General features: G+C 43.6%; 1 protein-coding gene across 1 annotated transcript in view; it reads left to right on the top strand.

Moving 5' to 3' along the window:
- Positions 1 to 27,337, top strand: part of BARX2 (BARX homeobox 2) — a 75,975-nt gene that overhangs the window by 38,117 nt on the left and 10,521 nt on the right. Inside the window, exon 2 of the mRNA XM_002807286.6 lies at positions 22,345 to 22,645. Within this exon, the coding sequence (XP_002807332.4) occupies positions 22,345 to 22,645 (301 nt within the window). The remainder of the gene's footprint in view (positions 1 to 22,344; positions 22,646 to 27,337) is intronic.

Raw genomic sequence — 27,337 nt, forward strand, 5'->3', positions numbered from 1 at the left:
CATTATAAACTAACGGCAAAAGTGGTTTTGGTGCTTTGGAACTATCTCAGTTCACTCCCTACATAAGGCTTTTACTACATGTTTTTATGGTGTTATTGATGATAATGATGAGTTTTAGGTATGTTTTTGTTGCCTAAATTATATAGATTCTTTGGTGTTTTCTGTGACTCCATTGGAGGGGGTCAGCCTGGCCAGTTCACCTTATGGCCCTTTCTGCCTTTAAGCTCCAAAAGCTTCAGGAAAAGCCTTTCACCTTATTTTTTTCAGCAAAGCCTGCAGGATGTCATGGGGTATACTCTTACAGGACTATTCCAGGCAGCAAGCTTTCTTCATACAGTGGTTAAGAGATTTGGGATAAGCAATAAGGGTTGTTCTGCTGGGCCCATCCATCATAACTTGTCTATTAAATGCATCTCCCATTACTTTTGGTATGTCTCCCTTCTCACCACGCAACATCAGGTGTTTGCAAACCATTTTCCAAATCACAGAGCATTGGGCCCTGGACGCTTTTTGGGTCTTCTTCTTCTCCTTCTCCTTCTTCTTTTCTCCTTCTCCTTCTCCTTCTCCTTCTCCTTCTCCTTCTCCTTCTCCTTCTCCTTCTCCTTCTCCTTCTCCTTCTCCTTCTCCTTCTCCTCCTTCTCCTTCTCCTTCTCCTTCTCCTTCTCCTTCTCCTTCTCCTTCTCCTTCTCCTTCTCCTTCTCCTTCTCCTTCTCCTTCTCCTTCTCCTTCTCCTTCTCCTTCTCCTTCTCCTTCTCCTTCTCCTTCTCCTTCTCCTTCTCCTTCTCCTTCTCCTCCTCCTCCTCCTCCTCCTCCTCCTCCTCCTCCTCCTCCTTCTCCTTCTCCTTCTTCTTCTTCTTCCTTTTTTGAGACAGTCTCACTCTGTTGCCCAGGCTGGCATGCAGTGGCGTGGTCTCAGCTCACCGAAACCTCCGGCTCCCGGGTTCAAGCAATTCTCCTACCTCAGCCTCCCAAGTACCTGGGACCACAGGCACACACCACCACACCCAGCTAATTTTTGTATTTTAGTAGAGATGGGGTTTCACCATGTTGCCCAGGCTGGTCTCGAACTCCTGAGGTCAGGCAATCTGCCTGTCTTGGCCTCCCAAAGATTACAGGTGTGAGCCCGGCCCTGGGCTCTGGGGCCCCTTCTTAAAACTAGATTGCTCAAAGAGTTGTCAGCTGAGGAATGACTGTATCCTGGGTTGCACAAAATACATTTAGATATTTATCAAGACTTAATAAACCTTTTTTTCTCCCCTTACTCCAACTTTCCTTTGTATCCCTCCTCCTGAAGTAAAGGTGCCAACATCCCTCTTTAAGTTCAAGCTGATTAGATGATCCTAATCCTAAGTGTTTTAGAAGTAAATTAGTGACTTAAGTCCCACTAATTTTCCCCTATCTTCCAAATAACACTGTTTCCTGTGGCTTCTGATTGGATCTGACATGACTTAGGCTTATAGCTTCCTTCTTAGGCTCCTCAGAGTCCATGCTGAGAATGACAGTCAAGTTCAGAGATATGGATTCCTTTAGAAGACCCCTGTTTCATCTTTGTCTTTTATAGGAAGGACTGGATTGGGTGGGCTGGCTACTCTCTGGGTGGGCACTTGAAAGGCAACGGCTTTGAACTTGGTCTTCAGGTGTGTTCAGGGCCAGGGGCTGGTACACAGAGGCAGTCTGGATGTGCTTTTTAAATCTTAGCACTGTGACTTGAGTTTTGCTATTTCATCTTGTAGTGTTTGGGAATTGTGTCGAAGATTGTTTACCTAGCCTCGACACTCAGTGGTAGTTGTGGAATGAGTAGGGTGTGGTTAGGGGTGGAGGCGGGAATGTTGGTTGAGAAAGACTACCAAATGTTAGTGTGTTGAGAGGTAAGAGGCACAGTGTTTGGGCATGGAAAAATTTGGCAAGACAGCCTCTTCCTACAGAAACTTTCCCAGAAATTTCTCAGGAGGAAGGAGTTGACAGTGTTTCCAATGGATTATCTTTGGCTATGATGCCCAAAGAATCTTGAAACTAAGGATTTACAGCTCTTTACTAGTTCAGAATATTAAAAAATAGTAGAGTCCCTTAAAAGTTCTTGAAGTTGGCCGGACACAGTGGCTCATGCCTGTAATCTCAGCACTTTGGGAGGCCAAGGCAGGTGGATCATGAGGTCAGGAGTTCAAGACCAGCCTGACCAATATGGTGAAACTCTGTCACTACTAAAAATACAAAGAAAAAAAATTAGCTGGGCATGGGGTCATGCACCTATAGTCCCAGCTACTCGGGAGGCTGAGGCAGGAGTATCGCTTGAATCTGGGAGGCAGAGGTTGCAGTGAGCCAAGATTGCACCACTGCACTCCAGCCTGGGTGACAGAGCAAGACTCTGTCTCAAAAAAAAAAAAAAAATGCTTGGAGTTGGATGATACATTGGGGCTGGTCATTTCCTCCTTGAACTCGGACCAGCTAGAAGCTCTAATGAGTAATGAATGGGCTAATGTATTGTCACCTTTAGTTTATATTTAAATACTACCTTAGAGATGTGAAAACTTCAACCTGACTCTAATAACTTCATTATGGGCCTACAAATGTCACCGACTGGATGGATGGTTTCCACTGAGATTTGGCCTGGTGTAATTCAGCTGCTGCTTGAGGCTATTTTTGGAGGCTTTTGGAGTGTTGCAGGATTACATCTATCCAGTGTCTTTATTTTTATTTTAAAAGACATTGCAGTGCTCCTGCAAAGTCTTCTGCCAGTGCTTTGCTGAGTTGTGGGATACAGTGATGATAAAATGGACACAGCCAGATAGGAAAGGGATGCTGCTCTGTCTTGACTCAACTCCATTCCTCAGGAAAGCGAGGCTGTGTCCCCTGAATATTTCTTATCTCTTGCTCTCAGCTGTGTGGAGAGTGAGGGAAGGCAGGATGGCAGGATCTTTCCTGAAAGGATCAGGTGGCAGCTGGATGGAGAGTGTTGAGCTTGGACCACTAGAAGAGAGCTGGGGTCCAGTGAAAGGAACACGTGCCTGCAGGGCAAACTGCACTTTAAACTATTCTCGTTCAGGGCCTAAAAGTTGCTTTTGTCAAAAATCCTTTTTTCTGTGCCAGACCTGAAGAGCAGAGATGAAAGCACGTTGGAGGGGAATCAGAGTCTGTGTTGATTGTTATACTTGGTGTGGGAATTGGGTTCTCCGATGTTGACAGCAAGAGAGGAGATGTTTGGGGAAGGACTGTGCTAGTCTGGAGATCCTCTGTCAGACAACAGCAGCCTCCTTTATATGGCTTTTGCAGTTTATAATAGTGCCTATAAAATAAAATATGTCAAATACTACATTGTCATTTTCATAAGTTTCTCTTTTCTGTTACAATTTCAAAACCTTGTTCTGATATCCATCTTATTAAGCAGGCAAAAGAGATCCTACACTTTAAAAGTAGATACTTTAAAACTCTGTGCTTTGAAATAATTTTGGTAAAATTCAACACTGCAGTTTACTGACCTTATTTTTCTTTCTGTAGAGAGAATGATGATTTTTGGCTCTGTAATCCCAACCTTAGAATCTAGTGAGAAGAGGGAGCATTTATTTGTTTTTGCACTTCGTTTTCTACCACATTTTGTAGGTTGTTACCAGCTGAGGAAGTAAACTGATGAATTAGGGGAAACCCAGACTGTTGATGTCTATCTCTAGGCATAATGGTTGCAAGTTCTATAAAAAGGCCTCTCTACTTCTCATGTGGTCAATAGGGAAATGCTCATGGAAAATGGGAAAATACCTGAAGAGCTGGCTGCCAATCTGAGTTCTCTGCCCATGGGTGTGGTTGGGCTCAGTTCTTTGGACTTGGTAAGGGGGTCATTATTTCTGTGTTCGATGGATTTCAGAATGTTGTGTTATTCCAACCCATGCAGTTCCCTGGGAGACACAACTATTTGCCCTCTTCTTCCCTGCACTGAAAGCAGAGTTCCTTCTTTCTCCCAGACAGGGCGAAGCCTCTCCAAATAGGGCTTCCTTTGCCTTGTAGAAGTTGCTTAGTTTTTCTGTGTGGGGGAATGTACATGGCTTTTACTGAGGTATACATTTCTACAGGTTGAAATTTTTTACACTGAAACACGTTGTTTCCTATTGGGAAAAAGTTTATGTGATCTCTATTGCAGAAATAAAAACATATCCTTTATGCTTCCCTTTTTGGGGGGAATTGGGCACCCTGTCATGAGAATTATGGGGGCTTATTCTCATGTAGTATAACCAATGCCCGGCATAGCTCATTAACACACCCTGCAAGTAGCAGACGGTTTTAACTGTACTGGAATGCACATCAACTGCCTGGAAGACTAGAATGTCAGAAAGGAAAGTCTCCAGCAGGTTGTATAGAAAGTCCTCAGATAGCATCGTTTCATTCAATGTTGTTTCATTATAACATTGATGACAAAAAATGAATCTTGGTCTGGCCACTGTCCATGTGGAGTCAGCACATTCTCTCCACATCTGCATGGGTTTTCTCTGGGTCCTCCAGTCTCCTCCCACACCAAAGCTGCTGTGCACAGCTTTGGGAATGTGAAAGGGCGTGTCTACATGGTCCCAGTGTGAGTGAGTGTGGGTGTACATGTGAGTGTGCCCTGCAATGGGGGGGGTGTCCTGTCCAGGGCTGACCCCTGCCTGGCACGCTGAGCTGCTGAAATAGGCTCTGGCCACCTGCGCCCCTGGACTGGAATAACTGGGTGAATAGTTGATTTTATAATCATTCCTTAATATTTATATATTATTTCAGTGTTTAATAACAGAAATGTTTTGGTCTTTGTTTAGAAGTTTGAAATTTTTGTCACTAGAAACATGCTGTAGGAAATTTGCTCTTGTTTATATCAATTGACCTATGGGAAAATTGGTTTCTTATATGTTGTTTCACTTAAAGCCACAGTTTCCAAGAATCTTTCTATAATACTAAGTGAGGACTTACTTTATTTTAGAATTTTGGGAGGAAACGTGACATATACTTAAAGAAGGATGGCCATGAATCAAATAGACTTCTGTTCAAATCCCAGATATGTGACCTCATCATTGGATAATTTTTGTGTGGAGTGAAAGATGTATGAGCAAAGTCCAGCTGCTAGTGGTGTCCAGTGAGCTTTCCTTCCTTCCTTTTGTCCCTCTGTCCTTACTCTTGAGATTTGTGGGGGGAATCTGAGAGACATCAGGATGATTTAGCAGTTTGTTGAGCCTCTCTGCTTGTGGGTGGTTGACCCTTCCTGAGGTCCTCACCACAGGTGCCACATTACTATCAATATTATTATTATTATTACTACTATTATTTTTAGATGGAGTGTTGCTCTGTCATTCAGGCTGGAGTGCAGTGGCATGATCTTGGCTCACTGCAGCCTCCACCCCCTGGGTTAAAGCAATTCTCATGCCTTGCCCTCTCAAGTAGCTGAGATTATAGGCATGAGCCACCACACCTGGCTAATTTTTGAAATTTTTAGTGAAAATGAGGTTTCACCATGTTGCCCAGGTTGGTCTCAAACTTCTGAACTCAGGTGTTCCACTGAGCTTGACCTCCCAAAGTGCTGGGATTGTAGGCATGAGCCACCATGCCTGGTCTATTAATATTATTTTTTAGTGAACAAATCGGTGTCAGTGCTGTGGGCCTTTGGGTTGTAATGCAATCCAAGGTCTATTCTTTCTTTCCTCCTCGCCTCCTAGACAGACATTGGAGGAATTTTCCAAGCAGAAGCTTTTTGGATTGGCTGTTAATACATCAGATCATTAGCTGTGAATTTCTGACACACTCAAGCTCTCTGAAAAATAGGCCACATGAAGGAGGAAAATAAGCACCCGAGGCCATGCGAGCACTCGGTATTTTGGTAGCTCTTGCCCAGAAAGGCAATACAGTGATGTGAACAGAACACTTGCTCTCTCCTCTGGAGGCCTGAGCTCTGTTTCTAGTTCAGACCTCAGCCTTCTTCTGTGTGACTTTGTTAATGCCCTCTGCCTCATCCGTCAAAGACTGGGCTAGAAAAAATAATCTCTCTTCTGTTATTTAGTGTGTTATTAGCTATAAATCACCTAACCTCAAAGTCTGAGTTGTGCATAGTGCAGATACAGTCTTTTGCCTTTCATAGTTACAGTCTGCATCACCCATGGGAATGCCAAGTAAGTAAATAGTTGATAGTTTATTACTTCACTTCCTTGTGAATTGAGATGATTGAGTACAGCTGGAGAAGTTTATATGCATGCATTAATATTTTGTTCTTTATACACGTATTCAGCTAATATTTGTTCAGTTGATATCCTGTGCAAAGTACAGGAAGAACACTGTGGGAGATGGAGGTAAAAGGCAGACTTTAAATGGAGTTGAGAAATATTGAGAGAAGCATTGTTTCCTAGTGTGATATTATTCATAAAATCATGGTACCTTGATACCAAAGAGGGACCTTCAAAATCATCTCACTCCCTCATTTACAGATGAGGAATATTCAGAGCAGGAAAGACTTCACTGTGGCCCAGAGGCTAAGCAAGTTTAATGGGGTGTCAAGGCCAGAGTTCAACCTTCATAGACAGGATTTGGCTCCGTGCAGGGGAAGAGAAAGGCCTTCTTGCTGTAGGGAGCAACTGTCTTTGGTCCTGGTAACCCATTGGATACCATGGTCTGCGAACTGATGTGCGCTGTGTTGCAAAATCTTATTGCCATTATTCCTATGGTTTCCCTTATTACAGTAATGGGTTCAAGAGGAAGACTCAAACATGAGTAAGTATTGATATCTCATGTAAACATTGTCCTTCAACTGTTTGGGGATACACTGGCTGCCATTTGCTCTTAACAGCATAAGTAAAAGAGAAAGGAACTCTCATTCTGTCCAACAAGATCCTTCCATCAAACACAGAGTTTCGCCTTCCTTCTTACTTTGATGGGTGGATTCCTTCAAAGTTGAAATCCTTTTTGCAACATAGTTTTATGACCCCTGTGTGTATTAGCTACATAACCACTAAGGATACAGGTCTATTAGAAAATAATAGAATACCAGGCTAGGCACAGTGGCTCACACCTGTAATCCCAGCATTTTGGGAGGCCGAGGAGGGTGGATCACATGAGGTCAGGAGTTCGAGACTAGCCTGCCCAACATGGTGAAACTCCTCTCTCTACTAAAAATACAGAAAATTATCTGGGCATGGTGGTCACGCCTGTAGTCCCAGCTACGCGGGAGGCTGAGGCAGGAGAATCACTTGTACCTAGCAGGTGGAGGTTACATGAGCCAATATCGCACCACTGCACTCAGCCTGAGCAACAGGGTGAGATTCTGTCTTAAAAAAAAAAAAAAAAAAGAAAAGAAAAAAAAAATAGAATACCAGAAAGAGAATATCAGTGGAATTCCGTAGAAGTCATACAACTGTCTGCATGACATGGAAATGTCCCAATGGAAATGCCTGTATGATGCCAGTCTCACAGCAATGGGAAATCATCCAATCACTGACTATGTTTTGGGGACCTTGCCAGACACTGGTTTGTTTGCAGGTGCTCTAGTTTAACGACTTGCCTTCATGTTCCAGCAGAGAGCTCTTCCTGCTTGTCCTTACTCTGCAGAACCAATTCCAGCATCACAAGTTGAAATGAGGCACAAATGCCTTTTCCTCTATTTTCTTTACTCCTGAGGTTTTTGGTTTTACTATTTTTTTTAAACAGTTATAATTTGGCAAACTTGTATACTTTTATGCTGGCTTATCTTAAACTTTTACTTGTTGCTTTTTATCATTCAATTTATTTCAGATTGGAATCTCAGCTAACCTCATTCTTAGAAACTCAGTTAAATGCCACTCTTTCAGGAGAATCCTGACAGCCTATGTTTGATTAGATCTTCCTAAATATTCTTTCTCTTCCCCATAGAGATGGGGTCTTGCTGTGTTGGCCAGGCTGGTCTCAAATATCTGGCCTCAAATGATCTCCTGCCTCATTTTCTCCAAGTGCTGGGATTACAGGCATGAGACACTGTCCCCAGCCCCTAAATAATACTCTTTATAGCACCTGAACTACTACTTTTTAAATCATCTACCATCCTGGCTAGACCCTAAGCTGGGGAAGGACCTGGTCTGTCTTTTATGTATTTATTTAATTAAATTTTCAATTTTCTTTTTTTCTCCCACCCCACACTGACTTTTTTTTTTTTTTTTTTTTTTTTTTTGTAGAGATAGAGTCTTACTCTGACACCCAGGCTGAGTGCAATGGTGCAATCATAGCTCACTGCCACCTCCAACTCCTGGGTTCAAGTGATCCTCTTGCCTTAGCTCCCCAAGTAGCTAAGACTACAGGCTCACACCACCATACCTGGCTAATGCTTAAATTTTTCACAGAGATAGAGTCTCACTATGTTGCCTACTTTGGTCCTGAACTCCCGGCTTCAAATTATCTTCCTGCCTCAGCCTCCCAAAGTGCTGGGATTACAGGCATGGGCCACTGCACGAGGCCAGGACATGGTCTTCTCCTGTATTGTTTTAGCCCCAGTTAGTGTGTAGATCTCTTGTATTTATACTAGGGATTCCACAATTTACTGAGTTAAATTGGATTTTATTCTCTCTCTCTTTTTTTTTTTTTTTGAGATGGAGTTTCATTCTTTTCACCCAGACTGGAGTGCAATGGCGCCATCTTGGCTCACTTCAATTTCCACCTCCCAGTTTCAAGTGATTTTCCCGCCTCAGCCTCCGAAGTAGCTGGGATTACAGGTGGATGCCACCACATCTGGCTAATTTTGTATTTTTAATAGAGATGTTTCACCATGTTGGCCAGGCTGGTCTCAAACTACTGACCTCAGGTGATGAGGTCAGTGCTGAGATTACAAGTGTGAGCCACCGCGCCCTGCCAGATTTTATCCTCTTTTATCTCCCTTTGTTTTTAATTATTTGCAACTAAGGCAAGCCATAGAGAGATTTAAGTCAGGATTAAAATGTGTAGGGAGAAGAATGAATTTTTTTTCTTTTCTCTGAGACGGAGTCTTGCTCTGTCGCCCAGGCTGGAATACAGGGTGTGATCTCGGCTCACTGCAACCTCTGCCTCCCGGGTTGAAGCGATTCTCCTGTTTCAGTCTCCCAAGTAGCTGGGATTGCAGGCACCTGCCGCAATGCCCGGCTAATTTTTGTATTTTTAGTAGAGGCGGGGTTTCACAATGTTGACCAGGCTGGTCTTGAACTCCTGACATCGTGATCCACCTGCCTCAGCCTCCCAAAGTGCTGGGATTACAGGCATGAGCCACCCTGCACCTGGCCCAGATTGGGTTTTTTAAATTACATTTTTGCATAAAATATTCTGAGTTTGGCAGATGTATCCTCCTTCTGGGTAATCAGAAACTTGCCTGTGGACCCAGGGGGCCATGTGCAGAGAGGTAATCTCCAGTAGCTTTTTCTGGAATCTGGGCCCTGTGCCCTGACATTATGCACATCTCCCCAGCATGCCTGGTGGAGATCCCTAAACCAGGACTATGGTCCACTTCCAGAGGCCATAGTCAGAGAAGGGGAGAAAGTTTCCAAATGTATGTGAAAAGGCTTGTTAATGAGTAACCCTGTTGAATGTCTGTCATTCTTGGAATTCTCTTTGGCCATTTTTGTTGGCCCTGTACTCTCTGGCCTGTGCTACCACCTTTTAGGCTGTAATGACTGCCTCTTCTACTGACAATGTCCTTTTCCAGCCCTGTCGATGAAGATGTACCCATGGCCCAGTCCTTCATCCTCTGTTCCTTAAATCTGTCTTCTTGGGAGGTGAATTCTGTTTTTAATCCTTCAACTTTGGTTTTGTGTGAATTTATGTATTCATCTCAGAGTCCTTCTGGGGAGCCTCAGCTTGTGACTGTCTCTGACATTTGGGTGTCTGTCACCTCAGACTGTGAGCCTCATCTTTTCTCTCAAAACATTCTCATATTGGAGACTTCAGATTTCTCTCAACGGCCCCAAATCCAGCAGTCACCGTGAGGGTCTTGAGTTTTCCTCCTCCTATGTGTCTACCCCTCTTCTCCCCACCCCTGCAGGTCATTTCCAGATCCTATTGGGTTTTCCTCGGCAGTACTTCTGGAATCCATCCCCCGCTTCCCCTCTTGTAACCCCACTCCTGCTCTTTTCACAGCTCACCCCGTCTCCAGGCACCATACTCTCTAGGACCCAGCAGCCTGCCCTGAATTCCTACAGTTCTATGCCACTCAGCATTTGCCACATTTCCCTCTTTACCTTTAAATAATTAGTTTTTTGAAGGCACAGATCAGAAATTGCTTCTCTTCTTGTCGCTACCAGTCAGGACAGAGCTGAGTAGCTGTTCAATAGAGTTCTCTAATGATGATGACAGTGAACCAGAGAATTTCTCCCAAGAAACTGTGTGTAGACTTTGCCTCTTTGAATGTCAGGATAAGGCAGAGGGATGGATGAGGTTAGCACAGCAAAGCAATGTTGTGACTTCTTAGTGAATTGAGGCATTTTTACAATATGGAACATTCCTTGGGTCTGCTAAGTTGGGTGTTTGAAAAAAATCAGTGTCTTTTTGGGATAGTTCTTCATTGTCTTTCATACTCATTATCCAATGCTATTCTCAACCAAGCTTGTGGAAAAGTAGTAGTATTGCCATTTTATAGAAGAGAAAACAGAAGCTTTGAAATATGACTGGACCAAGGTCACAGAGCCCAAAGGTGTCAGAACCACAGGCTGTAGAGCCCTGATATTCTGATTCCAGGAAAAATCAGTTCAATAAAGCTTGGAGTTAAGCACCAGGAAGATAGAGTTTCACATTTTTTTCCTGAAGAGGTTTTCAATCTCATGAGAAACAGATGGGTAAACAACTTAACTCCTGATTCAAGGTTTGATTTAAGTAAGAGTGAATAAGGACACAAACAAAATGTGTGGGTGCAAAAAGGTAGGCATAATTAATTCTGTCTTTGTACTAAATGGCAGCTGTTCCTGGCACCTTTCTGTCAGGCAGTGCTTGTGAAGCATGGATGAAAGTAGGTGTGGGTGTATATAGAAAACAGCATGGCTGGAAGGAGAAAGACCATGCCATGTCCACGTGCTCATTGGCCAACAGAGATGAAGGGCGGTGGAGGCTGCGGACTGCATGATGACCACATTAGGTGGTGTGCCATTTTAGGCAGCATGAGAAAGTCTAGAAACTCACCTGTTGGATTAGCATAATTGATCTCACTTAGCTCCCAGCATTGCTGAGTGGTTTCGTGGGTGTCTTCAGTTCTAGTGCATTGCAGGATAATGTGTAAGACTTGGCTTGACTCTGCAAAATGAAGAATCTGAAAAGATGGTGTGAAGCAATCAGCCTTCCAAGGTCTCTCGGATGTCCTTTGCTTCGTTTTTCTAAATCTCCCCAGTCTTTTCTCCCCACTCCACCTCTCTGCCCTTTATTTTTAAACCATTGTAACCTTCTTAAGTTTTTATTTAACTAGATGGTTATTTCAGAGTCTCTATCATGGCAGTCTAATGTGGATTTTAGAATAAATTTATTTTATTCCGTGTTTCTAATTCACTTACATTTCACTCACAAAATGCTCTTCCTCCTCTTTTTCTTTTTTTTTATTATTTTTTAGAGACGCATTTCACCAGGTTGGCCAGGCTGGTCTTGAACTCCTGACCTTGTGATCCACCCACCTCAGCCTCCCAAAGTGCTGGGATTACAAGCATGCGCCAGCGTGCCCGGCCCCGCTTTTTTCTTTTCTAAATGAGGTAGTTAATGGCTAAGACATTTTGTCAGCCTTTGAGTTGGCCTCTTAAAACATTTTCTGTTTTCTTCAGTCACACAAAGCCGGAATCTGTAGAGAGTGCATCTGTTTCATTCAGTCTTGCTGGACTAAAAACTTGGTGAATCACAGTTAAAAGGCTACTCAGAATCTCTTTGTATTTTTTCCCTCCCTCTGTTATTCTCTCTCCCAGGCTTGCAGATTATATGCATGGGAACACAGTCATGGAACTTTTACGTCTGGTGACTACCTACACTCAGCTCTACTTTGATAAAGCTCACTCTTATTATAAGACAAGGCAAAGTAACTTTAACCACCCTGTATCTGTTTTCCCTGTAGGTTTTTTTTTTTTTGGATGGAATCTTACCCTGTCTCCTAGGCTGGAGTGCCATGTCGTGATCTCGGCTTATTGCAATCTCCACCTCCCAGGTTGAAGCAATTCACCTGCCTCAGCCTCACAAGTAGCTGGGATTACAGACACACACTGCCACAACTGGCTAATTTTTGTATTTTTAGTAGAGATGGGGTTTTGCTATGTTGGTTGGCCTGGCTGGTCTTGAACTCCTGACCTCAGGTGATCCACCTGCCTCAGCCTCCCAAAGTGCTGGGAGGACAGGCATGAGCCACTGTGCCTGGCCCCTTCCTGCAGTTTTTAGAAATTGACTTTGGTTCTGCTTTGTGTCCCCCAATTCCATCCTTCCTTGCCTGTTACTAGTCTTGTGAAGGGCTGTGCCTTGGGACTCTCAAGCTTTTCTGTGTGAGTGTTGGTAGTTTTGAGGAAGCTGTCCGGCCAGGTGTGCCCTTCTGCTGACTGACTTCTCTGAGCTCCCTGGTTGTTGTCAGTCTCAGTACATGGCTGCAAGGGCATTGGAAGACTTCCACTGGGCAAAGAGAAACTGGCCAACTCTGCTATTGCTGAATCTCACTTTGCATGTGAATGTGCAGAGGATGAGAAGATACATATGTATGCTTCATGAGTAGGTGTGCTTTCTTGATAAGAAAATTAATCTACTTTAATTTGGCTCAATCACTGAGCATCATGAAACCAAGTGAAGGAAGGGAAAGAAAGGGAACCAAGTCTCTCCTGGGCACTTCAGATTCATTAATGCCTTTAATCCTCACATTAATCTAGGAGGCAGAATTTTATAGGACATTGAAACTAAGAAAGTTTTGGTAACCTGCTAAGGGTCACCGTGTGAGTCAGGAATAGAAGTCTTTCCACTACCCCAAATTTCCAGCCAGTTGGTGGGAATAGGGGCTTAGGGGAATACTTCGATGTGGGTGATTTTATGTTTTTTTTGTTTGTTTTAGGAAGCAGCTATTGCTGCCCAATTGTCCATGGCATCCCTCTTCCAGGTTATCTGCATACTTCTGGGCCTGTGTCTTTGTATGTGTGTTGTTTATGTCCCTCTGAAGCTTTCTGTGCATATATAGGTCACACATTCCTGGAACATAAATCAGTCAAGCAGCCAGCTTAGAGATTCTTATCCACTCAGACCTTTGGCCCTTGCTTGTGTAAGTCGGAAATGTGGGTGTGGAGAGTCAATCTGGAGACTAGAGTGTTGGAGGAATGGAGGAGAAGCCCACAGGAGGTGTGTGAGGCCAGAAACTATACTTGGGGGATTTTGCTCTGAGGTTCTAGTACGGCTGTAGCTGCACGGATCTGGCTTCTGCCATGAAGGACTTAGATGGAGGAGATGTGCCAGGAACCAGCACCCCTGAAGTGGCTACATGCCTGGCCTAGGCATGTTCACATGCACGAGTTTACTGACAGCTTTCAGAACCAGCGTGACTGAAAATACGCTGTTTAGCCTAACAAATGCTTCATATCTCCCCAAGCTCCCTGGATGTCCCAGCATCCACCAAACGCTAATGTACTCAGGCTTTCCAGAATTCAAAAACACAGTCTCAAAAAGGCCAAACATTTGGCAGGGAAGTATTTCTAGGTAAATGATACACACAGTTATGTGATCTCCATCCTAGAGGGAAACATTGGTTAAAGGGATTGGTTGAAGAAAAACATCTATTAGAAAATGTGTTCAATGGAGTCATGTTTACACTCCTTTTGTCAACTAAAACTGTGTTTGTTTAAACAATGTCTTTGGTTTATTACAGTCATCACATTCTCAGTAGCAGATAATGTGCCTGAATTTCACAAGTGTATGTAAATGATCTAGGGTAGCAGGGCAGCTGTCTCCAGTCAACATTTTCACATTGTGATAATTCTCAGGAAAGAGAAAGACATGCTTAGAGTTGTAAGTTATCTGTCTTCTCAGTAACCGAAGTGTCTCCTAATGTATGCATTAATGTATAATTTTGCACTGTTTTTAAAACCTGGGTTTGATTTTTAGTCAAAATATAGATTTATGGTGGGACTGTTTCACAGTACTTGTTTTCAAGAGTATGAAATGTTGGAATGCAAGCGCTTTGTGAAATTAAAGCTCTGGGTCAATGCTACTTTGTTGGAAATCAAGTCATATATTAAAATTAGAAAAGACAGCAAGCAGCTGGCTCGAGTATATTTTGTCTCACTTTTCCGCTCCCCAAGGATTTGCTTTTCAGGAGATCCAGTGGTTTGTAGCACACACATTACCCACCAACTCCCATTCTAGCCGTGCCTGTTCTTCTGAACTTTAGACACGTATCAAATGCCAAGAGCTCAAGACAGTGCCTTATGGCGATTCTATTTATTGACAATGGTGGTCCTCCTAAGATCCTGAAATGTTTCTAAGTATCACAGTAGCCTTGTGTGTGCACCTCCAACTTCAGGGAGGTACTCTCAGCCAGTGGGGAGAGTACACTCTTAGAGCTGAATTTTGGTTCAAGATGGTTAACAATGGACTTTGGTGATTAGGATGTTGCCTCAAGTCACTATTATTCATCAGAAGTTGTATTTTTTATTTTTTTCATGAAGACCTTCATTAGTTTAAGCTTTATGGAACCAAATCTCTAAAAGTCATTTTAAAATAACCAGCAATTGCTTTTCAGCCTACTAAAGGACAGGATCATCGGTAGAATCATTTCTATAAATTAATCTATAAGGTTAGTGTAACTCAATCAAGTTTTTAGTGAGACTTGCTTTCTTCAGAGTATAACAAGTTTATTTCTAAAGTTCAATTGGAGGCCGAACATGATGGCTCACACTTGAAATCCCAGCACTTTGGGAGGGTGAGGTGAAAGCATCACTTAAGGTCAGGGGTTTGAGACCAGTCTGGGCAACATAGTGAGACCCTACCTCTAAAAAAATTAGCAGGGTGTGGTTGTGTGTGCCTGTAGTCCCAGCTACTTGGGACACTGAGACAGGAGGATCCTTTGAGCTTAGGAATTCAAGGTTACAGTGACCTATGATGGCACCACTATGTTCCAGCATGGGTGGCAGAAGGAGACCCTGTCTCTAATGAGAAAAAGAAGTTCAACTGGAAAAATAAATGACAATAGCCAAGAAAATTCTGTAAGAAGAATAAAGATGGGGACTCGTTCTACCAGATGAGAAAACGATCTAAAAACCCACAATCATTAAAGTGGAGTGATCCTATAATAGGATCATATATTAGTTCAGTAGAACAGAACAGAATCTGGGAATAGACCCATGTATACATAATATAACCCAACTATTTCTAGGGCCCCATATGGCCGAGTGGATGTAAAACAGAAATCTGACTAAAGAAGCCTTGAACATGAAGATCTTTATTTTAGTTTTTCTTAAAGAAGTATATTCATGGACTTCACAAAGTATACTCCCTAAAATATTTTCCAGAAATCTTCTCTAAATAGCCTTCACTCTCCCCCAAGGTGCAAATGCACAGCGGCCTCTATAAATGTGTCTCGTCCTCTCGGTTTTCTAACTTTCTATTCCCCCCACCCATTCCCTGTCCCTAATACCTTGTGTTTCCAATTTGTGGCCACCTCCTCAGAGGGTAGCCCTTGGGAGGGGTAGTTTTTCCCCCCAGTTTGGCTGCTTTTCTGGAGAGCAGGAGATTCTTGGAATTCTGCTGATGGAAATTCCCCAGCAGACTTCCAGAATTCTGATGAACAAAAATTCCCAACTTCATTTCTTTGGAAATTTACTATATCTTAACCCTGCCATTGTAAGTTACTGAATTAGTCAATATATGGTGTAAAGGTTTTTGGCTATCCATTCAGAAAAAACAATGTAACACATTTATGTTTTGTAAAATAAGCATTTTGTAACTATATATTTCAATAGATTAGCATACATATTACTGGATTTAGGTCATATATATGTACATAGGAACAATTCTGTAAGTTTATCTCTAAGACTTGGGGTTGAAAGCAGTGAGGGGAGTCTTCTACTTTATGTAGTTTTGAATTGTTTTAAATTTATTTTGTAGTAAATGTGTGTAACATTTTAATTTCTTTTAAAAATTTTCTTTAATTTATATTTAGTAAAAATTCACTAATTTGGTAGAAGAACAAGTTTTAACAAATGCAAAATGTTATATAAACACCACCACAATTAAGACAAAAAACAATCTTTGCACCTCCCCTCGAATCTCCCCCAGTCCCAGCCAGTTCTCCTGTGCTTCCCATTCGTGGTTAAGCTCTTCCTTGACACTTAACCTCTGGCAGTCTATTCTCTAGTCTTAATTATGGCTTTCCTTAATGTCGTATAATAGAATCATATAGCCTTTTGAGTCTGGCCTTTTTGCTTAAGCATAGTCATTTGAGATTCATCCACTATTCATCAATACTTTTTTGTTTAGTTTTTTTTTTTGAGATCAGATCTCACTTTGTCACCCAGTCTGGAATGCAGTGGCATGATCTCAGCTCACTGCAACCTCCACCTCCTGGGTTCCAGCAATTCTCTTGCCTCAGCCTCCTGAGTAGCTGGGATTACAAGCATGCACCACCATGCCTGGCTGATTTTTGTATTTTTAGTAGAAACAGAATTTCACCATGTGGGCCATGTTGGTCTCAAATTCCTGGCCTCAAGAGATCTGCCCGCGTCGGCCTCCCAAAGTGCTGGTGTTACAGGTGTGAGCCACTGCACCTGGCAGTGTGTATCAATAGTTTTATTCCTTTGTATTTCTGAATAGTATTTTCATTGCATGTCTATAACAGTTTTTGTTTTTCCATCCCCAAATGAGAGACATTTGGATTGTTTCCAGTTTTTGACATTCACTAATAATTCCGCTATGAACATCTGTATACAGGGTTTTGTGTTTTCTTTTCACTTGGGTTAATATCTAGTGGGGGTTTTGCTAGGTCATATGGTAACCATTTGGTTAACTTTATAAGAAACTGCTAATTCTCTTTCCAAAGAGACTGTAGGATTTTGCATTCCCACCAGCAGTGAAGGAGAGTTCCAGTTGCTCCACCTCCTCACCAGCACCTGATACTGTCAGTTCATTAAAAAACTTTGATTGTTTTAGCAGATGTGTAACAGTACCTCTCTGTGGTTTTTAATTTGCATTTCTCCCATGACTAATCATCTTAAGCATCTTTCCATGTGCTAATTTGCCATATATAGAACCTCTTTGGTAGTGTCTTTTCAAACCTTTTGCACATTGTTATGGGATTATTTTTTAATTGTCAAACTTTGAGAGTTCTTTATATATTCTGGGTAAAAATCATTTTTTTAATCAGATGTGAGATTTGTCAGGTCTCACAATGTGCAACTTTTGTCATTTTCTTAACAGTATCTTTTACAGAGCAAAAATTGTTAATTTTGATGAAGACCAGTTTTTTGCCTTTTTATTTTATGCATCATGCTTTTGGTGTCATGACTAAGACTTTTCGGCCTAACCCAGTATCACAAAGATTTTCTCATGTGTCTTTCTAAAAGTTTTATAGATTTTGTTTCCACTGAAAGTCCATGATCCATTTTGAGTGAATTTTAAAAATAATTTACGAGGTCAAGTTTCATTTATTTATTTATTTTTGCATGTGGATGTCCAATTGCTCCAGCACCATTTCTTAAAGTAATTATTTAAAAAATTTTTATTTTATTTATTTATTTTTTGAAACAGAGTCTCACTCTGATCATGCACAGTGGCATGGTCTTGGCTCACTGCAATCTCTGCCTCCCAGGTTCAAAGGATTCTCATGTCTCAGCCCTCTAAGTAGCTGGGATTACAGGTACATGCAACCACACCTAGCTAATTTTTGTATTTGTGGTAGAGACAGAGTTTTGCCATGTTAGCCAGGCTGGTCTCAAACTCCTGACCTCAAGTGATTTGCCCACCTCAACCTCCCCAAGTGCTGGGATTACAGGCGTGAGCCACCACACCAGCCTCATTTGTTGAAAAGACTATTATTTCTCTACATTAAATGATGTTTCCTTTAAAAGAATGAACATGATTCAAGAACCCAGACATCTTTTGACATAAATGGAGAAAATTCTCTAGACCTTTGGATTCTGAATGGACTAAAGAGCTCCCCTTTTCCAGGAGAACACCCATAATGTTTGTTTTACCAGAAGTGTCATAAAACTAAACATATTATACACTCAATTTCTGGAATTTCTAGACTTGTTTTCTTTGCCTAGCTTTTCAGATGAAGTTTTAACTACTCCTTGGGACCAAGGATCAACAAATGATTATTCTTTTTGACAACTGAACATATAAAATAAAACTTCAGAATGAGAATGAAACTTATAACTCAATGTAACTTTCCTTTTTTAAAGATTAAAAAAAATACATGCCTATGCAAAAATGTAAATAATGCAGAAGTATCATCTAGGTTTGGGGGTGTCAAGAGACGCTGGCTTTCTTACTGCCTCTCTGTCCCCTCCTTAGTGTCTCTGGCCAGCTCCTCTTCCTTTCTGTGTCCTCAGATGTTGGTGTGCCCCAGAGCTCAGTGCTTGCATTTCTTCATTTCTTTATTCCACTCCTTCCCTTGGCGATCTCATGCAATCCCATGACCACACAGACTCCCAGGAGTTGTGTCTCTAATCCAACCTCTATCTAACTGACTCCTATCTACCCAACCTCTATCTAACTGACTCTTCAACATGTGCAAGATGTCTAAGACAGAAATCATGGTTTTCTCACTCAATCCTGCTCTTTGCCCAATCTTTCTCATCTTGGTAAAGGGCACCATCCTGCCTCCAGTTGCTAAGACCAACACATCAGACATCTCCTGGCAACTATATCTTCCCAGACCTGACGTTCAGTCCTTCATCAAGTCATCTCAAACTTAACTGTAAAATACACCCTCTCTCACTGCTGTAGCTGCTGCCTCTGGTCTAGAAGAACAGGGCCTGGCCTCTTAACTAGTTTCTTTGCTTCCACCCTGGCCCCTGCAGTCTAACCTCCACACAGAGCCCTAGGGATTGTTAAAGACATCAGTCAGATCGTGTCCTCCCTCAGCTCACATCTTGCTGATGGCTTTAAAAAAAAAAATCACATTCTGAATAAAATCCAAGCAATTTGTCCTGGCTTACAAGGCCCTGTGTAATCTGGCTCCATCAGATCTCTCCACAATTTTCTCTCCTTGGCTTCTTGCTTAGCCTGTCTTTCTGCTGTTCTTTGAACCTATGCTCATTCCACCTTTCGGGTTTTGCCTGTGCTGGTTCTGGGGCTGGGGTGCTTGTCCCATGCCTTCTCCAGGCTCTGCTCTGCGTGGGAGTGCTTACCAGCAGAAGGGTCATCTTCCCACCATGGCCTTCCCGGACTCCTCATCCCCAATACCTGCCCTCCACCCTACCTGCCCCATCTTCACACTTTGCTGTATTTTTCATCATAGTTTATCACTACCTGGCATTATTTACGTATTTACTTGTTTATTTGTTTGCCATCTGCCTCCCCACATGAATCTAAGCTCCATGAAGGTGAGACTTTATAGTATTCATTGCTATCTCCCCAGCTTCCAGAGCAGAGTGTAGCCCACAGTAGATGCTCCATAAATATTCATGTCTGGACTGAATGCAGGATTAGATGCAGATATGTAGATTCCTTTTCATCCTGTTTTATTCCAAGTCTTTTCCCAGAGGTTATCACCATTAATAGTTTGATAACTAGCTTTCTAGACTTCTAAAAATGCATTTATAAATGAAGACAAAAAAAATCATAGTTTTAAAGAATGATAATACAAATGATTATACATCATATATTTCTCTCAATATATTTTAGGTATTTTTCTCATATTAGTTTATATATAGTTTATCCATCTATTCATTGATCTTTCTCATCAGTATACACACACACACACATATATATATATTTTTAAGAGACAGAATCTCTGGCTGGGCACAGGGGCTCACACCCATAATCCCAACATTTTGGGAGACCGAAATGGGAGGATTGTTTGAGGCCAAGAGTTCAAAACCAGCCTGGGAAACAAGACACCCTGTCTCTACTTAAAAAAAAAGTAAGTTAAAAAAAATAGAGATAGGGTCTCACTCTATTGCCCAGGCTGGTCTTGAACTGCTGGCTTCAAGCAGTCCTCCAGCCTCAGCCTGCCAAAGTGTTAGGATTATAGGCATGAGCCACCATACCTGGCCTAGATAGTTATTTTTAATGGTTACATTGTAGTTCATACTATGGATGCACCACAATTTATTTAATCATTTTCCTGTTGAGAGGTATTCACATATGGGTTATTTCCCCCATTCACAATGATAAGCAAGGCTGCAGTGAATATGTTTGTACATAAATCTTTGTACACCTAGACCTCAAATTGTAGATACTGCTTAATTTGTCCTGAATGATTATACTGTTTTACACACCCACCAACAATACATGAATGCCTATTTCCCCATATGCTTGCCAATGCTAGACATTACCACACTTTCAAAATTTTAATGTTGGGCAAAAAAATGTTTAACTCTCTTACAAAAGAGAAAGGTGACACGAAGCCTTACTTACGGGTGGATTGTTAGTCATTTCCTACAATGATAAACTTCTTAGTTTCCAGGTTACACATTAGCCTGCTAAAGGAAGATAGTCTCTTTTGAAAGAACTGGCAGAATTAGAGTAAGGTGATTTGAGATGAGAAACATCTTACGCCTTTTTAAGAAGCTTCCAGCTTCTTTTTCAAGAAGTATCATTTCAGGATGTGGGCTGTGAGATCCAAACCGCAAGCCCACGTATCCTCATTTTCTTTCTACAAAATATCACTCCCAGGTGATTTTTTTTTTTCTTAAAGAGAATCCACAGCACAAAACCTCCAGTGTTGAAGTTGGCTGGAGAGTTAATGGAAGTTGTAGCAAGTGGTGATTTATTGTTACTTAACCACTTTGTGGTTTCTATTGGGCCTTGCTAGATGTGGACTCAAAGAACAAGAGAAGTTATTTGTTTTGATAACTATGACTGGGGTCCAAACAAAGGCATGGGAAGGAATAAGAAGAGAAATGCAATACCAGAGAAGAAAGCAGAGCAGGGGTAGTACATGGGGACTGTGGGCTTCTGAGTTCCTGAGTACCTGGGCTTCTGCGAGGTTAGTCGGTTTCAACTCAGAGCCAGTATGAATGTTGGATGGCTCAGATGCTGGCTGTGGCCTTGAAGTCACTTGTCAGGGCTGGACAGAATCCCAGAGGGCAGCCCCTGGGTCTCCATTTTCCTCAGATGTTAAATGGGGAGGATGAGAGGTCCTTTTGTGGCATCAGTATATTAGAGTGTGAAGGATTCTTTGGAAGCAGCTACTTTTCTTACTCACTGTACAGATGACTAAACTGAGAGATAAAATGATTTACATAGGTAATGATCCAGGCAGTTTTTAAGCTCTATGTTGAAAAATGAAAGGAAAGAGCGCTTCACTTGAAGTTTACCGATTTAACAGATTGCTGGACAGAAAAGGACTCTTGCCTTGAAATTCCTAACGCAGGAGTGGCACATCACTGGTCTGTTTGCCACCATACCCTGCCCCGGCCACATGCTCATTGCAGACATTGCTAATCATCGACCCCAGCACCTTTTCCTCAGCCAAGCTCTGACCAGACTGAGAATCCTCCTTAACACAATGCTGGAGGCACCAGTCATACCAATCTGAGCTTTCATGTGAATTAAAATCTGTTTTTCTCCCTCTTCTAAATGATGTATCCATGTGATTCATGATGTGGTGATAGCATGGGACCTCAAGCCAGAAGAACTTGGTTTGACTCCTCTGTCTGCTTCCTCCTAGTTACATTATCTTAGGCAACTCACTTAACCTTTCTGGGGCTATTCACTCCCTCTGAGATGAGGGAGCTGAATTAAATAATCCCAAAACATCCTGTCAGCTCTGAAAAATGCTATGATTCAAGGTACACAGACTTCTCAGGAGGAATTCATAGCCACAAGCATGTCTTTTTATAAAGACCACAGGTGGTTCTCAGGAAGTTTGCATATTACAAATCTATTTCAGTTTCTGAAATGTGTGTTTCTAGCTTTTCCTGACTACTTCTTTTCATTTTCTTGGTTCCATGGACCAAAAATTTAGGGATTCTGAAGGGAGAGAGAGGGGAAAGAGCCACTTAAAACCAGAGGACTTGCAGGAACCTCTTCTTGGCTGTGGGCTTCATCCTCCCACACCAAGCTGAGCAGATCTCCGTGCCCGCCCTGCAGCTGTAGGTCTTGAGTTACTTCTCATTCCTCTCCCTCCATCTGTACCTCCTTATGAGCAGGGCCCTGCCCATCAGCAGACCTCAGCCAGTAGCCCTCCGCAGGTCCCAGCCTGTTTCCACGCACCGTTCCCTATGGTGACCTACCTCCCTGCTTGTTTTCCAGGTTCTCCTTCCCTGCGGGCATATCCGCTCCTCTCGGTGATCACCCGCCAGCCCACCGTCATCTCCCACCTGGTCCCTGCCACCCCAGGAATCGCCCAGGCACTGTCCTGCCACCCGGTCACGGAGGCGGTCTCTGCTGAGGCCCCAGGGGGCGAGGCCCTAGCCAGCAGCGAGTCAGAGACGGAACAGCCCACACCCCGACAGAAGAAGCCCCGCCGGAGTCGCACCATCTTCACCGAGCTGCAGCTCATGGGCCTGGAGAAGAAATTCCAGAAGCAGAAGTACTTGTCTACCCCAGACAGGTGAGGACACAGGGAAGGGACCCTTCGCAGTTAAGGCCCTTGAGAAGGGGAGACTTGCTCCGACTGTGGGCCATGGAGCCAGAGCACTGTGGCAGTGAGGCAGGTTGCTATGGAGGAATCCACTCTTTGGCTCAAGTCATCTCGACCTTGGTTAACAGAAACCAGCCCACATGAATCCACCACACGGTCCCTGGAGCCTACCTGTGGCTGAACTTATATTCAGCACTCTATCTTCATATTTGAACTTCACTATTTGAGTATAATAAACAAGGTCAAGTTTAGCAAATTGTTGCTCAGGCGATCAGTTGGGAAACCGGCTTGGCTTTCAAACCACTCACACTTAGGATGAGAGGCAGAGGACTAGATCTGGAATTGGGATTCATGATCTTCTCAATCTTCTCCACAGCCTCCTGCTAATTCCCCAGTGTCGCAGTTTGCTGGCCTGGCTCTTGCTTGAGAAGGGCTGGATTGATTTGGTTGAGGAGGTCAAACATGTTGGTGAATTTGATGGATGTCAAGTCAGAACCCTTTGACTGAGATCCAGGAGGACCTGGTGGAGAGCCCCTTCTTTAAAACCCTCTGAGATCCATGTTGGGGAGGCTGTGACCCTTGCTTTCGTGGAGGCCTCAATGCCTCACCTCCTTTTCTTTAATTTACTATCTTAACTGCAACATATGCCACCATGCCGGTAATCCCAGCAGTTTGGGAGACTGAAGCAGTAGGATCGTCTGAGGCTAGGAGTTTGAGACCAGCCTGGGCAACATGGTGAGACCCAGTCTCTACAAAATTAAAACATGAGCCAGGTGTGATGGTGTGGGCCCATTGTCCCAGCCACTCAGGAGGCTAAGATGGGAGGATCGCTTGAACCCAGGATTTCGAGACTGCAGTGAGGTATGATTGCATCAGATTACGTCACTGCACTCCAGGTGAAACCCTGTCTCTTAAAAAAAAAAAAATAGTGTGCATCTCATCTTGTTATTTCAAACCGGCTCTGGAGATGGCTGAGCTAATAATGTGTGATCCTATTTACTGGGGAGATTTCCCAGGTCCTTCTTCCTCTTCTTTTGCCCACTGCCTTGGCCATATCAGGTTGGACACCAGTCTTATCAAAGAGTAAGGGAAAGAACCTCAAATTATTCTCTTAAGCTATGTAGTAGCTCTTTGATACAAATTTAAGTGGCAGAGGAGTCTGTATAACACGGACTGAAAATTTAGCCTCTGCTTCTGTTAACCAGGCACCTTCAGCTGTTTGCCAAGCGTCTTCTGGGTGCCACTGGGGCACTTTGGCCAGAATTATAGGTCCAGAAAGTGGTCAAGAGAGTCCTGTTGTGAAGGAAAGGGATCCTGGGAAGGAATGACTACAGGGTGCAGCAAGCCAGGCTCTGGTGCATGTGTGGTGTTGAGTGCAGTAGGAACACAGGCTACTGCTGAGTGTGGGAGCTGGGGTTACAGAAGCCTTCTCAGAGGAGGCAAAATTTAAGAAGAGCTTTGATTTCAGGAGGGATGGGGCATCCCACAGTGAGGGCTTGGCACATACAAGGCAAAGAAGCATGTCTCGCCAGGTATATGGAGGAAACTGCAAGTGTCCAGGACTTCTCCAGTTTAAGGTGTGAATAGGGAAATGGTAGAGGTGAACCGAAGGGTGGGAGGGACCTCGTGTGCCTGGCTGAGATGTGGACTTGGTTGTTTAAGCAGTTGGCACTGCCTTTAGGAGCTGGAAGTGACATGACTACACTTATATTTTAGAATTGTCTCTGTGGTGGCACCATAAATGATGGATGAGAGAGGCCAGAGACAGAGCAGGGGCCAGTTAGGAGCGAATCCAGTGACCGTCACTGAAGACATGAATTAAAGGGTGGCAGTGGGAACAGAGAGGCAAGAATAGAGAGGAGGACAGTTTTTTAATTATGAGTATACTTTAAGTTCTGGGATACATGTGCAGAAAGTGCAGGTTTGTTACACAGGTATACACATGCCATGGTGGTTTGCTGCACCCATCAACCTGTCATTTACATTAGGTATTTCTCCTAATGTTATCCCTCCCCTAGCCCCCCACCCCCCGACAGGCCCTGGTGTGTGATGTTCCCCTCCCTGTGTCCATGTGTGAGAGGAGGACAATTTTGAAGAGAGAATTGGCAGAATCAACATTGCAGGAGAACGCAAGAAGAGAGTTGAGAATTCCGTGGTTCCTGAACTGAGCCACCAGGTGGACAGGGATACCATGAACTGAACTGGAAAGGCAGAGAACAGGGTAGACTGAGGTAGGGACAGGTGAGTTCTGTTTTAGACCTGTGCATTTGGGGTGTCTTTGGGCAGATGATGGAGACAGGTCTGTGAACCAGAGGCTAATAGATGGGATCTCCGGGTATGATATGGCTGTTTTGATTTTCCTAGCATGTAATTGAGAGCCTCATGAACTTGTGCACCCAGTGGAGTGGGCACCATTGTCTGTGGCTGCATGGTGATGTGTCAAATGGGCCTCAGCACGCGTGGCTAACACTTTAGGCTGATTTTTTAGGAGTGAGAGAATTTTTTTCACAGAAGCATTAGTTCTTCATAAACCTCGTGGGGCTCCCTGATACCTGCCCAGGCATCTCTCAGGTAACCTACACAGGATTGGTTCACTTGTCTGGGGAAGACGCCATCTGGCTGGCATAGAAGCTGGATCTTCACCCGCCCTCTCCTCGCCTCTCTACGTGACCAGGGCCATGAGCGCTCCCTCCTGCCACAGCTCTCGCCCTCCTCCTCTGTGTTTGTTTCTCCAGTTCCCTAGGTGACCCCATTTAAGTGAATATGCAGGGAAGTGAGAATTTGTAACGGTGGCAGGTAATGAGAGAAAGCTGATGACAGTGAAGCATGTTTCTGTAGCCAGAGTGAGTCAGGGCTGCATTTTTCCCAAGTGAGCTAATACTGTTTGCTAATGCAGTGGCAGAGCTGCGAACTGAGCCTTCCATTGACTAATGCACCTGATGGCCTCAGGTGAACTGGGCTGGGGAAGGCACCACGAGAGCTGTGGAGGACCCATCTCCAGGGAGACCCAGGAGACCAGAAGTCTGTGGGGTGGCCTTCTGGGTTCTTGGTTCTCGGTGAGTGACTGCTTGGGAAGCAGTGCTTCGTTTGTGGGCAGAGCCAAGTGCTGTTGGCACTGGGAATTTATTGGCTTTAGCCCTTAATCACTTTCAATAAAACTGCCAGCTTCTAGTAGCCCTTCTACAGAGACGACCAGATGTATGTGAGCGCAGGTTTAAGACCAGTTCCAGGGTCCCTTGAAGGAAGACTCTGTATTATTGGGGTTTGAAACTGTGCAGCCTGGTCAGAGCAGGGGGATGCTCCTGTAGGCCTTGCTGATGATTCGATCTCCTCAGGTAGAGAGCTGCAGCTGAAAACCCATGCCTGAGCCTCCCCATGCAGCAGGCAGGTGAGACTGTGGGCCCGAGATTCACTGACGGCAATTCTCAGAAACCTTGCAAAAACTGGGGTTGCTGCCCCAAGCTCTGTCAAGGGTGGTTGTCCCAAGTTGCTGCAGTTGAAGTCCACGCTGCTTTGCTGAGCAGGGCTGGCGCAGCAGGGAGGTAGCTGATGTTGGCCTAGGGAGGCAGATATTCATTTGGTGTGGATGGAGACCTGGGTTATTTTCCTGTTTGGTCAATGGTTGTAGTCTCAAGGGCTGACGTTGGAAGCCTCACTACAGACTTCCCTTTCTCATTCCACTTGCCCTACCTGGCTGTTTGCTGCATACTGGGATGAATCCCTGTGATTCCCTTTGACAGATTCAACTTGTGCAGATACACTGTGGGTGGGGTGAGCCCCGACATAGAAGCTGGTGTATGCGTCAGACATCGTGGGTTTGAATCCTACCCCACTTCCTAATTCTACCACCATCTGCCAGAGGTTGGCAAAGGTTTTCTAGGTGGAGCCAAATAGTAAATACTTTAGACGTTGCGGGCCATGTGGTCTGTGACAACTACCCAACTCTGATATTGTAGCACAGAAGTAGCTTTTGTTTTGCTTTTTTTGTATTGTTTTGTTTTGAGACAGAGTCTCCCTCCATCACTCAGGCTGCATTGCAGGGGTGTGACCCCGGCTCACTGCCACCTCCACCTCCCAGGTTCAAGAGTATCTCTTGCCTCAGCCTCCTGAGTAGCTGGGATTACAGGTGCCTGCCACCACACCCAGCTAATTTTTGTATTTTAGTAGAGATGGGATTTCGCCATGTTAGCCAGGCTGGTCTCCAACTCCTGACCTTAGATGATCCACCTACCTTGGCCTCCAAAAGTGCTGGGATTATAGGCGTGAGCCACTGTGCCTGGATAGTTACAATAAAACTTTGTTTACACAAGCAGGTAGCAGACAGGATTTGGCCACAATTGCTGAGAGAGTCTCATCTCTCCAAGCCTCAAATCTCTTATCTGTAAAATGGGAATAACTATACCTAACTTCACTGTGTTGTGAATGGGATTGATAAGACAGCATGTCAGAACCATAGCATGTAGCCTGGAATGCTGTGGTGCTCAGGAAATGGTGGCTGTGTTGTAAGATTTAGCCCCAGAAATGGCTTTGACTTTTAGGGCTTTTCAGAACACTACAGAGAAGTACAGAACCATGATTAGCAGCAGAATGAAAAGCATGAAGGGCTGTGGATTTAATGTCTCTTTAGGAATTTTTATCGTATTTATTCATTTATAACATTTC

The sequence above is a fragment of the Callithrix jacchus genome, chromosome 10, assembly GCF_049354715.1.
Source record: "Callithrix jacchus isolate 240 chromosome 10, calJac240_pri, whole genome shotgun sequence".
In the NCBI taxonomy this organism is placed as follows: Eukaryota; Metazoa; Chordata; class Mammalia; order Primates; family Cebidae; genus Callithrix; species Callithrix jacchus.